General features: G+C 32.5%; 2 protein-coding genes and 1 long non-coding RNA gene across 3 annotated transcripts in view; 2 read left to right on the top strand and 1 right to left on the bottom strand.

Moving 5' to 3' along the window:
• Window positions 1–8,065: 8,065 nt before the first annotated feature.
• On the top strand, window positions 8,066–11,803 carry LOC132722452 (uncharacterized protein K02A2.6-like). Its single transcript, XM_060706960.1, has 3 exons — window positions 8,066–8,261; window positions 10,502–10,602; window positions 10,925–11,803. Exons 1-3 carry the CDS (start codon window positions 8,066–8,068, stop codon window positions 11,801–11,803), a joined length of 1,176 nt encoding a protein of 391 aa, XP_060562943.1.
• A 999-nt stretch (window positions 11,804–12,802) lies between these two features.
• LOC132722449 (polynucleotide 5'-hydroxyl-kinase NOL9-like) overlaps window positions 12,803–17,039 on the top strand; it is a 35,924-nt gene continuing 31,687 nt past the window's right edge. Inside the window, exon 1 of the mRNA XM_060706957.1 lies at window positions 12,803–12,866. The gene's annotated coding sequence lies outside the window, so the exon portion shown is untranslated. The remainder of the gene's footprint in view (window positions 12,867–17,039) is intronic.
• LOC132722450 (uncharacterized) lies at window positions 13,002–14,953 on the bottom strand. Its single transcript, XR_009624611.1, has 3 exons — window positions 14,589–14,953; window positions 13,749–14,031; window positions 13,002–13,526 (listed from the first exon to the last, which is right to left on the bottom strand). It is a non-coding gene; the product is annotated as an uncharacterized LOC132722450 (long non-coding RNA).

A 17,039-nucleotide genomic window follows, 5' to 3' on the forward strand; every position in this document is an offset into this window, starting at 1 on the left:
ATTTAAAGTATTTTATTTGAAGTTCTGTGATGTGGAGAAATACAAACAGAAAATAAAAGACACACTCTTCTTGACTCAAATGGCAATATTTACAAATTCGCTGTTTGAGTAGATTTACTAATTTCTGTAAATAACTAATAGGAAAAGGTTTAGAATTAGGTTAAAGCAGTTCTGAAGTTACTTTTGATGATTCAATCTGAATGTTTTACGATTTCAAAAAGATATTCCTAAATATGTAATATATTTGTATTCTAGGTGAATTATTAATGTGCATTGGTCTACAGGCTGTACTGGTATATGTTTCCCTTAAGTATTTAAAATATTGATATATATTCTTATAAAAGATTACTTTAAAAAAAGTTGATGAAGTTCTGATTGATTTATATGATGAATAAGAATATTTAGTTCTTGAATAATCTATAATCTTAAAAATATGTGTAACTTCAGATCTCACACTTGCCAACAGATTCATAAATGTCATATTTATATTCTTTCAGGACTTTCTTTTATGTCTGATACTCAGTACAATCCAAACAATTATCTTAGTACACACCTTCTACTATAAACCAATTCACTTTAATAGATACATACTTAAAGCATCAAAAATATTTGCGAACGTACGCATACAAACTAAATTAAAGGTGACCGTGATTTAAGAAAAATAAAATGACTGTCACATATAAGGCAATAGAACATATTGGTAAAAGAAATCATTCATTTTTTACAACAAAATATCAAACCTCAATTGTTATTACAAATAGAAATGTTTCTGATTTTAATACATTATTCAGATAAGCCATATATGTATCCAGCATTTCTTTACACTTGATACTCAGTTTTATCTTTGCAACTATCAGATAAACATACTTCAAATATTGTTATGTTTTCAATATTTATCAATTTGCACCAAAATTCTATTATTTTTACGATTTTCTTTTTATATAAATAGGGTAAGGGCCGAGTATTGCATTAATTGGCTATAACGAATACATTTCATTACAAAATTTCAAGTGACTATGTACAATATCATTTTATTTGCTATAACCCCATTACTCTGATGCATACGATGTAATTGAGCCTAAAAATGAATGAAATAAAAGACATTAATTTTAGTTTTAAATCCATGTCTATAATTTATTTATAAGGTTTTCTTTGCCTAGAAAAGGCTTTACTAGTTAGATGTTTGTAATTCAAAGAAATATTGTAGGACCGACAAATCTACTGAAATCGTAATATTGACCTACTACATATGACATATATTCTATTCAATATTCCATTACATATATACAATTTAGAGTCAAACAGTTCAAATAAACTGTAGTTTAAAACGTAAACAGACAGAATCATTTTCTAACGGTAAGTGTGCTGAGAAGTTTAACAGTATTAAAGCATTTCACCAGAATTTATTAAAAAGAGTTATGATATAACAACCCATATTTATATAATTTAGCAAGCTGGCATACACATGATAAATGCAAAAAAGACAACGTTTAAATCAATCTGTTTATCAGAACATAATCATATCAAGATGAAATAATCGTCGTAAGCATCATAACTAATGTTGTTGTGGTTATCTCCCTTTTACCAATCAGCATTTGTTACATTAACAAATGTAACATATGTAGTAAAATGCCAAGAATATGTTTGAAATCATACAACCAATACTTATCCGGGTAATATATTATTTTATTATTTGTAACTGACATAAGTGTTCCATAGTTCTGCATTGTGGGCCATCTACAAATATGTTCCATAAAGAATTTCCTTATTTTGACCATATTGAATTATGATCATCCTAATGCATTACCTCCTCTTTGAAGAGTATTCAAAACGGCTAGAACTATTTTTCAAACCCAAGAAGGATCAAATTTTTTATTTGTTTTATTCCTTTAAATATTATTTACGTATCTTTTATTTCATTTTTGGGAAGAAAAAGTGTTTAATTTTAATAATCAAATTAATACAGGTATTTTGGCTAACTAATGCTAAGTCTGATCACAAATATTGCACTTGATTTTTTTCAAAGGGTAAAAATCAAAACTGCGCGGTAAAAGTATTAAATATTTTACAAGATTAACCAATTTACTTTTTTAAAATTTAGGGAAACTTTGAAAACATGCACTCATTTTGGTAAAAAAATTTTAAATGCTCTTAGCAGGAAAATAGTTAAACACATATTAAAAATAGTTTGGTTATGGTAACATTTCTATGCATATTTCTTAGAAACAATCATTTTACTTATATAATTTTAAGATGAATGTTAATACTTCTTACTTACCAAACAATAATAACTTTAGACATTTCTAATTAATTCGATATACATATCATTTGATTAGCCAGTTTTTATTGTTTTGTTTTTCATTTATTTATTTATTTATTTATTTATTTTTATTTATTTATTTATTTATTTATTTATTTATTTATTTATTTATTTATTTATTTATTTTATGCATTTCGTTGTATAACCCTTACCCTAATCCACTATTAAGAATGTGTATGTTTTTTTCTGAAAATAAAGTTATCTGGTGACTGGAGTACTTTAAACCTAAACATATAATATTTTTGCCAGTAACAATGTGAATTTATCATTGTAGCTTTCTAATACTGACGTTTTCGTTTAATGATATGACTCTGATTAAATTAAATATCCAAGAAAAAAGTCTGATGGCGTTACTTTGATTAATTTGTTAAGTATGTTATTTCAGCGAAAGTTCGTATCTGATTAATTACGATATGATAACATCTGCATTAAAGCAACGTAATAAATATCTTCACTTAATGTTTTATAGTCAGTATGTTCATAATCCTAAACAATGAGGTAAAGTGGTTTACAGAATCTCTAAATTACCAAACATAGAAACGTAGTTATTTAGTTAATTTAGTTAATTAGTTCTTGTTTTAAAAAAATTATCGTCAACGCAACGCTAGAGTGAATAATATTATTTTCTTTGAAACAAAAATAAGGTCGATCAAGAACTTGAATGTTCAGTGTAATGTGTTTACTCATCGATTAGATGTTTCAGATTTAATTGTTGAGTGAGATAATTATGTAACTTAGCGGTTTGAAGGAAATATTTACATTCAGTTTTAAATCCGTCAGGTATATCTGTGTCAATGGTAAGGGTTTGAAGGATGATAAATCGAGCATCGATGTAATCACAATACAATCTGGTCTGCCTTGCAAGTTGAAATTTTTGACATAAAAATGATAAATAAGTAAATTTTCCTTATAATTAAATTAGTTTAATAATTTTAATACCTAAGCGACAGAGGGATCTGGAAGAGAGCAGCTCAATACTGAAAGACGCAGCAGATATACCCTCCACTTGAAATAAAAGCGTTATTTTGTCATGATTGAAGCGAAATAGTATGGGTTTGAGCGGTGCTTATCGGCTATTTAACACCGGTTTTGTCGTTTTGATGCGAAAAAAACTGTCAGGCCTACGGTATAGCTAGGTCACGGCAGTTTAAACTTAATTAATGCATATATTGATTAATAGACTATGCATTGATTGATAAAACGAAAAGGTACTTCATTTATAACATAACTGATACGATCTCTTTTTTAACTATGTCGCGAATGTAAACTCATATGCAGTATAAAACATGGCACATTGTGAACGTTAGAAAAAATACTTGTTAACGTGTTTTGCATGCAAGATCAATGTTCAAAACTACAGAAGGTTTTGACATGAAACTTTTCACAAGTCATAATTTTCTTAGGTCACTTTCAAAGGCCCAAAGCTCTGACATAAATTTTGACTGAATTATGACCCTCTGTGAAGTTCTAAAAAATTCTCTTGTTTCCGATGCAAGTTGCAACACTAATCTTATAAAGAAAATACTTCTGATGATATCGAAAAGCATGTATTCTTGATTAAACTTTAGTAATTTTACTAGTGTCTAGGTTTCTGTTTTACTTTCAAGCGCTGAGAATAGTCCAGCGCCCTCTTCTAAGTTCCCAAGGTTTTATTACTGCCTAATGTCTGCTGTCCTTTGTCAGTGCATCAGTCCAAGTATATATAAGAATAAATATATATGATTTAAATGCAAATGCAAGGTAAACAAGCATTAAATGAATACATACCGTAAAATGGAATAAGGGGCCATGTCCCTTTGTTCAATAAATGAAAATAAAAAAAACAATGAGAAAAGACTTGCCAGTCATGTTCATTACCGTTGGCGTAGTGGTTAAGGCGCTCGCCTTCGGATCGGGAGGTCGAAGGTTAGAGCCCCACGGGGTGCGTTAATTGAAAGTTGAATGTTTCTCGTGGGACTCGTTCCGAAATGGCCACTTCAGGTGGTTACCGATTTCTATCTGCTGGAGCCTGGCATGGTGATAAGAGTTGGGAGGTACATGGTATGCAAGCAAAAGGTGTCTCATAAGTCAGAAATGGCTGGCCCTTTCAGTAGGGGTGACACTTTAATAAACAAGACCTTTTACATGAATCTCCACTTTTGAAATAGTTCTAAAACAATCGTATTTCTCAGTCACAGTTATGAGTGTGATAAATTATTTTAATGTATATAACATACTCAGCTTCCAATAACATGGATTTAAGTCAAAAAGAAGATGTGAGATACACCAAGTCATTATTATTATTATTATTAATTATTATCATTATTATTATTATTATTATTATTATTATTATTATTATTATTATTATTATTATTATTATTATTATTATAATTATTATTATTATTATTATTATTATTATTATTATTATTATTATTTAATGCCTTTTATGGCATTAACTCAGAAACCACTAAACCGACTTAGGTCATTTTAAGTTCGGTTAACCAACGAATAGTGGGGCAATCCTACTAACCCGAGCGTCGGCGTCATCGTTGGCGTCGTCAACGGCTTTAGTCTAATTAAAAACGTTTTGGACAAAGTTTTACATGCAAAATAATATCTCATCAACCACTAGTGATATTTGCTTGTAACTTCACACTTATTTGAGATACAAAATAACTTGAAACATAATGAACATTTTGGGATCATAATTGGGAGTCACTTGAAACATTTCTTCATTATCATAATTGAGCGTGACTATCCAAAGAGCATACCTGATATGGATTTAGACTGAATTATGGCTCTTTATGAATTTAGAAAATTATTCGGCATTAATCTTTAAAAAACAAATAATGTTTGTATTAACATGGAGCTTGATTTAATGTCAAATTCCAAGAGCAATCATTCTGGCATGGATTTTGACTGAAATAAAGTACTTTGTGAATCAAATACTTTGGTTAATATACAAGACTGATGACAATATATCATGTACATTATTTTATTTTTGTGAATGAAAGTTTCCTCTTTGTTAATACTTACATTACCCAAGCTCTTGTTTACTATAACGTATTGATAAAGTCGAGAGGACTGCTTTTGGACAGCTCTTACTTCTTTACTCACGGTGAACGAATTTCCATGTCATAAGCATGGGAGAAAGACATTGACATGTAATTTAATCCTTGTTAATATGAAGTACTTAGAATTTCACATAACAAACATCCTGTAATTGTCCTCTATTCCTTACATGATACAACAATAAAAACTATAGATTTATTAAGATTGGTTCAGTACTGCTTTGAAATTTGAAATTCATGTCTTCAAATTATGCATAATTACCTTTTGACTTTAATAATTAGATTTAGTATCATCTTACAGTTCTCTATTATATTATGTCTAGTGCTCATTATTTAACTTACTCTTTATTTCTTTGAAAGAATTGTATTCGCTATATGTTCATGTTTTTATTTACAAGATAATAAAATATAATAAGCTTGTTATTGTAGACTAAGTGATGTATGTCTCTTTAGTGGAACGATTCAATTGATAGAAAACAATTTCCTGTATTGGAATGAGATCTGAGTTCAAACGTCAGCTGAGGCAGAAATATTTGTTGTACTCCCTGGGCATTTATAATAGGGAACACAATTACGTTATTTTCATTATTCAGCATTACTGGATATGAAATGTATTTTACACCAAATATCGAAATTCGAAGAATGCTAAACCATGTAGATTTCAAAGAAACGTAAAGATGATAAATTTGTGTTATTTGTTATCGTCACACTGAAGGAACCGTACGCGCTTATTCACTTCTCTCGATTTGATGTACAATAACAATATAACAAAAATATTGGTTCATTACCTTTCCGTGGTGCTCTTTTCGGTCACAGAATTGCATCTCAAGTATGCGTCACTTTTGTACAATGTGTACGTTATTTTCATTATTCATCATTACTGGATATTAAATGTGTTTAAAAGGAAAAAAGAAGCATAGCTTTCTGAATAGCTGGAAACACTGTAGCTAAGTTAGCTTAAATGAAAACTCCCTGGGCATTTATAATAGGGAACACAAATATTTCTTGTCCAACTGTCGCAATCATATTTCTTTCCCCCATGTGAACGGTTACTATGTGATGTTTCAAATTCTCAGGCATGCTAAATTGTTAAGAGCAATGTGCTTCTACTATGTTGCTGTTAGGTAATTTTGTATGTACATATGAAATGTGAAATCTAGTTTTGCACACAGTGTTCGCATTATTATAGCTTACTTATTATCCTGAAGTTGGGACCTGTAACAATAAAAATAAGATCATTTTGTGAATAATGTAGCACGAACAACTGCTAGTATGAAACAAATATTTCCAAAATCCTAACAGTCAAATAATTGGATTCTTTCTCCATAAAATACCCATCATACCAACATCCTAAAGATATTTTATCACGGGAAGCTTTTTACATTCTTTCCAATACTAGTATCATTGGTGGTCTTCTTTCACATCATAGAGCTATCTCCTTGGTTACATGACTACCTCCTTCACGGCACAGCTATCTCGCAAAATCGCAAAAAAAAAATATTCTATATTTTCTTTAATAGCTTATGTTTTGATCTGATTTCAATTTTGTTTCATTTCTAGACCTCATATCTACTTGAAACGAGTTTGTTTTAATCTGGATTACTGTAAAGCTGAAAATCACGCCTCTTCACCCACCCCACTACTCAAACCCCAGCCACCTGGCCATGTGATTCATCGTATTGTCTCTTTCGAGATAAATTTTTCCCGTGAATTTTAGCGTGTTTGAAATTCAAAGCAACCAACGCATAATTATTATAAGTGTTTAGGTGCACTTTCACACAATTTTCGTTTATCACTTACGACAATTTATCGTTTGCAAGTCTGTGTCATTGATTTACATCATTATTTAAGTGCTATAAGGAATGAATGATGATCTGACATCAGCAAAATTGCAATTAATTTTTTAAAAGATAAATCTGCTCCCGGCACTTAGTCTACTTGGACTCCCGTTGGTTATTTACATATTTATCAATATACTGTTGCCTTAGAAGGAATTAACTTTGGTAGGCTAAACTTTTTTGGAATATGATTGATTTTAGGAATAATCAAAGAATTTGAATACATATTTAGTATTTATTACTAATTAAATTAAGCAATTGGCATTTGTCATTCAGCGGTTCTATCACAGTTTTAATTACCCATTGATTAGATTACTACATTGTTATGCGGTCAGCGATTGTCTGGGAAAGATTCAATGGGACAACAGGTGATTGGGTGACAATGTGATGTTAACTGTTGTGTAATATGATATACTCTCTAGTCATGTGGATTTAACTCAGTGTAGATTTGTCTCTCTGATAACAGTTTAATAGAATGCTTTAATATGTAAACATATGCTCTGGTCCTTAGAATAAAACTTATATATTTTTAACAGTGTTATGGTTATAACTGACCATCGGTCATTCAGACAATAGTACATGGTGTCAGAAGTTAAAAACATAGATGCACATGTGCAACAAAAGTACAGAAGAAAAACATGGACTTACATTAAATTGTAAACAATGAAAAGGATTTACATTAAATTGTAAAAAAAAAGTACTTACATTCAATTGTAAATTATTAAAGCACTGTTGATTGGAAAAAAGGACTTACATTCAATTGTAAATAAATAAAGCATTAAATTAAAAATTACTAGCTGGACTACATTAAATTGTAAAGAACTAAAGCATTAAATTTTAGAAGAAATTTCAGAAAAATGGCGAAGTTACAACCTCCAGAAAACTTTGATTTTTCAAGCCCAAATAAATGGAATAACTGGAAACAAAGATTTTCTTTCTACAGAACAGCTTCAAAACTTCATAAAGAAGATGGAGATATACAAGTCGCTACACTGGTATATACCATGGGAAAAGAAGCTGACAATTTATTAAAATCGTTTGAACTATCAGAAAGTAACGCAAAAAAGTATGGAACTGTCTTAACAAAATTCGACGAACATTGTTATCCAAAGAAAAATATAATTCACGAACAAGCAAAATTTCATAAGAGAAGCCAAATGCCACGTGAAACAGTAAAGAAATTCATTAGATCTTTATACGAGTTGGCAGACAGCTGTGAATTTGTTGCCGATATGAAAAGCGAGCAAATAAGAGATCGAATCGTAGTTGGAATTTTAAATTTTTAAATTTGTCAGAAAAACTTGAACAAGACCTTACTCTCGAGAAATGCGTAACAATGGCAAGAAACAGCGAAAAAAGTTAAAAACCAAAATTCGATCGCAACAGAATGTAGCTGTAACAGACGTGGTTCGTGGCGGGGAAAAGCCAAAACGAAGTTCGGTACCGCAACCACACGTTTCTCGACAGCAGAATGCAAACGCAGAAATTTCCGGGGACACAATCTAGACAATCGAAGAAAATCGATAACAAACGGTGTTCAAATTGTAATAAATATCATGCACATGGACATTGTGCAGCGTTTGGGAAAATATGCCGGAAATATGGACATTATAATCATTTCGCATTGTGTTGTAAAACTAAAAAAGTACATGAACTGTGTGAAAATGACGCATCATCATATTTAGGAACTATTGTGGCCTGTGTTACCAGATGAACCTTGAAACAATAACACTTCGGGTGAGAGATTTGTTTGTCTACTTTAAATTAGACACTGGTGCTGATTTGACTGTTATTCCTGAAAGTCAAAACAAACCAAAATTGAACAAAACTCACAGATCGTTATACGGCCCAGGTAACAAAAAATTGGTAGTTTATCGGTTCATTTACACAGACCTCTTTCACACAATGGTAACTCTTCACAAGAAAATATATTACGTTGTAAGAGACATAGATAGATGTTTATTAGGGGAGACCTGCTATAAAGAATCTCAATTTAATTCAATTAAATTTGGACGAGATTCAAACCATTGAAAATGTCAAACAGAAGCATCCTATCTATTTCGCAAGCTAGGGCAATTAGAAGGTGAATATCGTTTTTCACTCAATGAAAACGCGCAGCCGTATGCTTTATCTGTACCAAGGCGCGTGCCTATACCTTTGCTACCGAAAGTTAAATCTGAGCTCGAGCGTATGGAAAAGGCAGGCATAATTTTTAAAGTAGATGAAAGCACAGATTGGTGTGCAGGAATGGTATGTATTCCTAAAAGGCTGTGACTAAAAAAAGGATTGGAGCACCACACTAAATACCGTATTCCGGTATATACCGGACAAGGCGCTTGAATGATAAAATGCTAAAATCTTGTTTTTTACCCAACGTAATGAACTTTAACAGGTCTAATTCATCTTTTCACACCGAATCAAGTACGATAATCAAGAAAAAATGTAAAAATCGGCGAAAAAAACGATATTTGTCTATTTTGTGATCATGATTTCTGCAAGCGTCTAGAGGTACTGCTCCAATCCTGTATTGAGCTAAATCCTTCCTAAAAATGACAATAACGTGCGCACATGTGTTGATTTGTGCGACGTGAAAATTTTCCACTGGCGATTATAGAACAAAGCTTAGGTCGTTTAACTGGAGCAAAATATTTTTCAAAATTAAACGCTAATTATTAGTTCATTTTGGCAAATTAAACTTGCTCAAGAAAGTAAATTATTGACTACATTTATCACACCTTTTGGTAGATACGCGTTTAATCGCTTACCAATGGGGTTATCTAGTAGTTCTGAATATTTCCAAAAACGCATATCTCAAATACTTGAGGGCATTGAAGGAGTTCTTTGCCAAACAGATGATGTCCTGGTATTCGGACGGACAGAGGCCGAACATGACACTAGACTTAGGAAAGTTTTGGACAAACTAGACCAGTGTAATGTAACACTGAATGAAAATAAGTGTGTCATAAAGCAAAATCAGATCAAATTTGTTGGATACTTAGTAGGACAACATGGAATCTCAGTAGACCCGGACAAGATTAAGGCCATACAAATTGTATGTCCTTCAAAAGACATACATGGAGTACGTAGTTTTATGGGAATAATCAATCAATTTGGGTAATATTCTCCATCTTTTGCAGCAGATTCGAAACCTATCAGAGATCTGCTGAGTACGAAAAAAAAATTTTACTGGGGTTCAGACCAACAAGAAGCTTTTGATAAAATCAAGCTTACTTTGAACAATACTCCAGTGTAAGCTCATTATGATCCAAAAAGGGAAACTGTTCTCATGACAGGTTCTTCAAAATATGCTACCGGAAGTGTAGTTCTTCAGAAACAAGACAATGGTGACTTTAAGCCAGTGTCATTTGCGTCAAGGACATTTACACCCACAGAGGTTAGATACAGTGTTCTTGGAAAATAAGCACTAGGCATAGTTACTGGGGCTGAACGACATAGTGACCTTTTGATTGGAAAACATTTCCATATCAAAACTGACCATAAAAGTCTTGTTAGTCTTTTAGGACAAAAGGACTTGAGTGATCTACCGGTAAGGGTAAAGAGATTTAGAATGAGACTGCTAATATTCTCCTACTCAATAAGCTTTGTGCCTAGAAAATTGATGTATATTCCTGATTACTTGTCGCGTGCTGAATGTGACACCCTAACATTTATTGACTATCAAAATTGTAATGAAACCGAATTGTATATTGACTCAGTTGTCACCAGTCTCCCAGCTACAGAAAAAAAGGCTAGAGGAAATTAAATCAGAACAAAAATCTGACTATGTGTGCAGCAAATTAATTGAATATACCTATAATGGGTGGCCTAGTACAGAATCGTGTGAAATTGCCAAATTGTATAAACCTTATAGGTCAGAAATTACTGTGAATAAAGGTTTGTTAATGAGAAATGACAGACTTATTATTCCGACAGACATGAGACTAGACATTCTGTCTAAGTTACACCAAGCTCATCAAGGCATAGCAAGGGCAAAAGAATCAGTTTGGTGGAAATGTATATCACGTGACATACAGCAATTGATTCAGAATTGTGATATTTGTGCAAAGTTTCAAAATGACAAAAGAGAACCAATGATATCTACTCCATTTCCTAGGAGAAGTTGGTCAAGATTAGGTTCAGATCTTTTTCATTGGCGCGGACATACATATTTATTAGTTGTAGATTACTTTTCACGATATATAGAATTATCGAGACTTACGTCAACGTCTTCGATGGCGGTAGTTGAACATTTCAAGTCAATATTATCGAGACATGGCCTATGCGATACCATAGTTTCTTATGGAGGGCTGCAAAACACCTCTGATGTATTCAGACAGTTTTGTTTGAAATACGGAATCGAACATGTAACAAGTAGTCCACGATATCCCTTAGGGAATTCGGAAGCAGATCGCGCTGTTAATACTGTAAAACGCTTATTGTCTAAATGCGACGACCCTTATGAAGCGATGACGATCTATCGTGCGACTCCATTACCGCACAATGGTTTAAGTCCGAGTCAAATGTTATTTGGCAGGCGAATTAAAACAACTCTTCCACAAGCACCACAAAAACTGCTACCAAGCAATATAAACTAAAAAGTACTTCAAAAAAAGAGAGAATACATACCGTGCTAACGCTAAGCAAAATTATGACAGAAAAAGACGTGCACAAAATTTGCCTTCATTAAAGGAAGTACATGTGAAAGACATGAATATAGAAGGTAATGTAATTAAGAAAGCTTCGCGACCACGATCTTTTATAGTTGAGACACTGAAATCTACCATTGAAAGAAATCGCCGTAGTTTAGTAAAGTTGCATAAACGAGTAGATTTTGATAAAGAAATAGATATTCCTTTCAATGAAAATTATAACACCTCAAAAACGTTATTGTCTACAGTACCAACATATTCAGTGTCTAATTATGTCTCAATATCAGAGTACAGGTGTAATTACTAGATCAGGCAGGCTGAGTAAACCCCCAGATAGATTAAATTTGTAATGTTGTTCTTGATTTAACAAATGCTTACATGTTGACAGGATTTAATGATTATACAATAATGTGTGTTTAAAAAAACATAATTGGTATTTAAATTACATTTCACGTTTTCTCACAGAGTTAAAATTTGTTGTTAATGAAATATTTGAGGTAATAAATGAATGAACTTACTTGTAAGCTTTAGTAAGGGGGTGTTGTGTAATATGATATACTCTCTAGTCACGTGGGTTTAACTCAGTGTAGATTTGTCTCTCTGATAACAGTTAAATAGAATTCTTTAATATGTAAACATATGATCTAGTACTTAGAATAAAACTTATATATATTTAACAGTGTTATGGTTATAACTGACCATCGGTCATTGAGACAATAGTACATTAACATGCATGAAAATTATTTAGGAACTAATACAACATTGTTTTCTTAAGAGAATGAACTGTTTTATATGCCTCTAGAATATTTTTTCATTAATAAAGTATATGTCAGTCTTATGATCAGCATAAAATTTCAAAGCATACATTTTGTCTATGTCTCAGGTAAATCAATATACTAGTCTGACCTATAACTGCCTCCCGTACCATCCCATTCGTCAGCAGTTTAGAATTGACATTCGGAACACTTCCGCTGACGGGCAACTTCCGCTGTAAATGAAAGTAGAAAACGTGGGAACCTTAGCGTAAATTTTAAGATTTTTATACTTAAAAATTTCTTAATGTATGTTTAATTTACTGGTATTGTTCTAATATTTGTGTTCGATACGTGAACTATTTATCTGGTAGCTGTAAGGTTCAGATCATAGCACAGGGAATTCCCCAGGAATTTTTTTAAGCGCTACATTTTTTTAATAAGACGGGGGTGGGTGCGGGAGGGGGTCTTGACCCCCATACCGCGTGTCGAAAATTTTTGCCATTTAAGGTGTCAAGATACTGCTGTGGGCTGTTTTAAAACAAATAATGAAAGCTTTTCACTTGATAAACATTTTCTTAATTTTTATTATTTACTTTTTCCATTTCCAACAATTCAAATAAATTAACAGTTATATATAAACACAAGTTCACAACATGTGATCAACATTTATATGTATGTGTGTGTCCCATTTAAATGAGTATATTTCAGTTGTTTTTTCTTCATTAACATCATTAAAAGTGGGCCTGTCTTCTAGGTTTGTTGTCATTCCATGCCTTGACTGCCTTCTCAAAGTTGAAAGATTCTAATGGGGGTCCTTAAAGGGAGACGGCAAGAAGATAGTTTAGAACTTTAAGAGAGACAATTCCTGTTTTCAGTCTTAACTCTCTTCAGGCAGCTGAATCCTCGCTCAAAATCTGAAATTAATACATAAAAGTAATCATTTATGTTAACCTCATGTCTTTTATTTATATTGTTTGTTTGATTTGAAAATTTAAAACTTCCAGCCTGTTTAAACTTAACTAAGTAAAAAAATTATATTTGAAATGTTGAAAAACTTCTAGCAAAGTGTTACACATCTGCAACTGTCATTGGAATTTCATTAATGTTCAAGAATGAATGAATTTAATAATGCTTACCTGCAGTAGAGGTTGGGAGGAGGATACCTACAGCAGCAATTCTGTAAAGAGCTGGATGACTGGTAGAAAGGTTGCCAGTAATCCAGGTCATGGTCTGGTCGGCTGACTGATCAGTCCCCTCTAGACTGGCGCGTACCTGGTGCCAGTGGCTGCGGCACTGCTCCATATCTACACCAAAGTGCCTGGCCAGCTCTCTGTATGTCCTGACAAACCAATGCTAAGGGGTAGGACAGTAGATTGCACTTCACAAAGCTGTCCATGAACAGGCTCGATTAAAGAGGGCCTGCAAAGTTAATATTTTTTTCATTTTGGGGATTCACTGAACAGAAACAGATTACAAGACATTTTTAATTAAAAAAGAAAATGACCAATTGGCTGTCACTAAGTGGGATTGTTGATGTAAAGTTTTTGTTGTTGTTTTCACTCATTTGCAAGTTGATAATGAACAGTCGTAAATGTTTTCAATGTTAAGGTAGCCATCAACCAAATTTATTTCTGAATATCTATGCAGTTTAATCAAAGATTAAAAAAAGAAAAAAAAAGCGAAATGATCCTGAGACAGTTTCAACGACATTGCTCACAAAAAAAAACTCTTAAAATTGATAGTGAACTTGGCTTCCCTTATTCATGTTAGACATATTATTTTTTGAAATCTTAATACTATTACTACAGTCTACAGTACTGCTTAGACGTAACGATCATAGGAAAGTGATAGATGAAATTGAACATTACACTTACATCAAGACAATTAACCCATTCATCCCAAAATATCAAACTGTTATATCGCATGTCAATTAATGCCAATTATATTATCAAAGCAATAAAAGTTATTACACCTACCTGAAACATGTAAATATCACACATGCCGCGGTTAAATTGCACCCATCTCAATACACGGTAATTGACAACACCTGAAAGTGCACCAACAGTCGTCTGCAGACATCGATGACAGGTGTCTGTGACGTCACACAGTCTAAAGGCAATCAGTGTATCGGGTTGTGTATACGCCTCGGGTAATTATCTACACAGGACATGTATATTGGCTTGTTTATTTGGCTAATTGGGGTTAACTTATAGACACAACAGAAAGGGATATCGGTCATTTTTTAAAGCGCTATGATAATTTTAAGCGCATCGGGATTTCTTGTTCTGAAATTTTAGCGCATCGGTGCCGATGCGCTAAAAGCGCCTGGGGAATTCCCTGTAGCATCAATTTGGTCACAGTAGGGTAAATCTAATTGCAAATGAAAAATAAAGTTAAATCAACGCATGTTATTCTGGTTAGGTTTTGTAATGGGTCTGATCCAAACATTTAATGCAGCACATGAGATAAAAAAAAAATGTTAAAAAGTGGCTTATAAAGTTTTGGAAATGATGGCGTTAATATTTTCAAATGATCTTTTCTGTATTTACTGTTTATTGCCTGTCTATAGTTCTGGCTTCCAAAACTTTATAAGCCGCTTTTTAACATTTTTGTTTTTCATCTGATGCGGCCTTAAAGTTTTGGATTAGACCCGTTACGAAACCTAACCAGAATAACATAAGTTGATTTATTCTTGTTTTTCACTTGCAAATACACTTGACCAATCGATTCTTGTGCATTTTACGATAAAACAATCATTTTAATATCATTCTATACCAATTAAAGTATCAAAATATTAATACCGTCATTAAAATTGACTATTTAACTGTAAAATATCAATTTACGCCGACTACAGTTGGCCATGACATTCAGGTGCCACTCGAGATCTCGTATGACGTCATTCGCGGGAACAGATTTGAATAGAGTCGTGTACTATATTTAGAACATTTTGTTGACATGATTTTGATACTTTTACTCAAGATAATGTTTTTATTTATTTTCATTAATTTTTTAGTACTTAAATACGATTGTATTGAATATAAAAGTCAGTAAATCACCTTTTTTCAATATCTTTAAAAAAAGTAATTTATAAAAATATTGGAGGCACATGGGTTCGTAAAGGTCAATCTCGTAATCACGTGATCAAACATTTTGGCAATATGGCGGCCAAGTGACGAAAATTTTACCTGTGACTGTCGGAAACTATTAGGTAGTTTATGTTCGTAATAAGATTTTTATTTGTCCATCCTTGGCTTATCAACAGAATATATATAGTTTTATCAAGGTATGCTTCACTTTACTTCATGGCATGTTCGATGAATAAATACGAGCGTGTCAGATTCCTGGCACGATTATTGGTGGACTTTCCCTATGGGGTTATCTTCAGCGTTCACGTCATGTCATAGTATATAAACGGGTACGCTGAAGACCTTAAGCTAGCCTGTCTAATGTTGTGAAATAATCAATTTGATTTTTTTCCATGTTAATCTCTATTTTTTCTACATCAGTATTTAATGTCAAGATTTCAAGAAAATTAGAGTAAGCAGTGGGACAATGTGATTTTTAGGAAAGAAATGACACTAGTTACGTTTAAGGAATGACAGACTATTCTCTCCCTAACCAGTTCCTCTCCCGAATCCCGGACAATCCCCCTCCCGGACGATTCCCCTTCCATATTATTTTCACAACCCGGACATTTCCCCTCCCGTTATCAGGGTTCGACACTAACTGTTTTTACCAGGGATCCCATAGGAATCCCTGAGATTTAATTCAGGGATTCCTCCTAAATGTCAGGGATTCCTCATATCAAAATAGTAAAATATGAAGGCGAAGAATAACAAGGGAGTGCAGCAATTCAATTTCAAATTCTTTTTTTTTTTGAGACCACATACAGGATATATTGTCTTGTTTCAGATGCAGAAAATGTAGTTTATGAGCCCTTTGGAAATACTGCTGTTTAAATTTTGAAAAGCGTTTCAAAGTGTTTACTAGTATATATATATAGACTGCTAAGATAAATTTGTTAAAACATAATACATTTTTACATGAACATGGAAACAGAATAACATTAAGCTCACTGAACAACAGTTTGATTTGAAAATAGCTATTTTGCTTAAACCTGTTTTCTCCCTGGAGTTGATAATTGTGAACCAGTTACAATATCTAAATGAAGGTATAATGCAAGTGACTTGACAAGGGACTTAGGGTTTGAATTTTTGAAGTTAAGTAGGAACTGGGGAAACATTTTCCCAGATAGCCTAGGGTTCATTGAAATAGAGCCCACAATTTGGCTCCATATTCCAGTAAGGGATGGTATGGATAACTTTTGAAAAATATTTACTTTCATGTCATTTTAAAGAAATTCTTAACTATGATCACCATAGATTGTTGTAAATTTATTATTAAAATTTTGATAATTTTTTACTTAA

Source organism: Ruditapes philippinarum, unplaced genomic scaffold (assembly GCF_026571515.1).
Source record: "Ruditapes philippinarum isolate M1 unplaced genomic scaffold, ASM2657151v2 ctg3464_1_1_1_1, whole genome shotgun sequence".
Lineage (NCBI taxonomy): Eukaryota > Metazoa > Mollusca > Bivalvia > Venerida > Veneridae > Ruditapes > Ruditapes philippinarum.

What these genes read in the sequence shown, in the direction of transcription:
- LOC132722452 (XM_060706960.1), top strand. Translation starts at nt 8,066, where the DNA reads ATGGCGAAGTTACAACCTCCAGAAAACTTTGATTTTTCAAGCCCAAAT. An exon ending in ATCGTTTGAACTATCAGAAA is followed by an intron (nt 8,262 to 10,501) that starts GTAACGCAAAAA and finishes TTCTCATGACAG; the next exon opens with GTTCTTCAAAATATGCTACC. An exon ending in GGACATTTACACCCACAGAG is followed by an intron (nt 10,603 to 10,924) that starts GTTAGATACAGT and finishes ATATTGACTCAG; the next exon opens with TTGTCACCAGTCTCCCAGCT.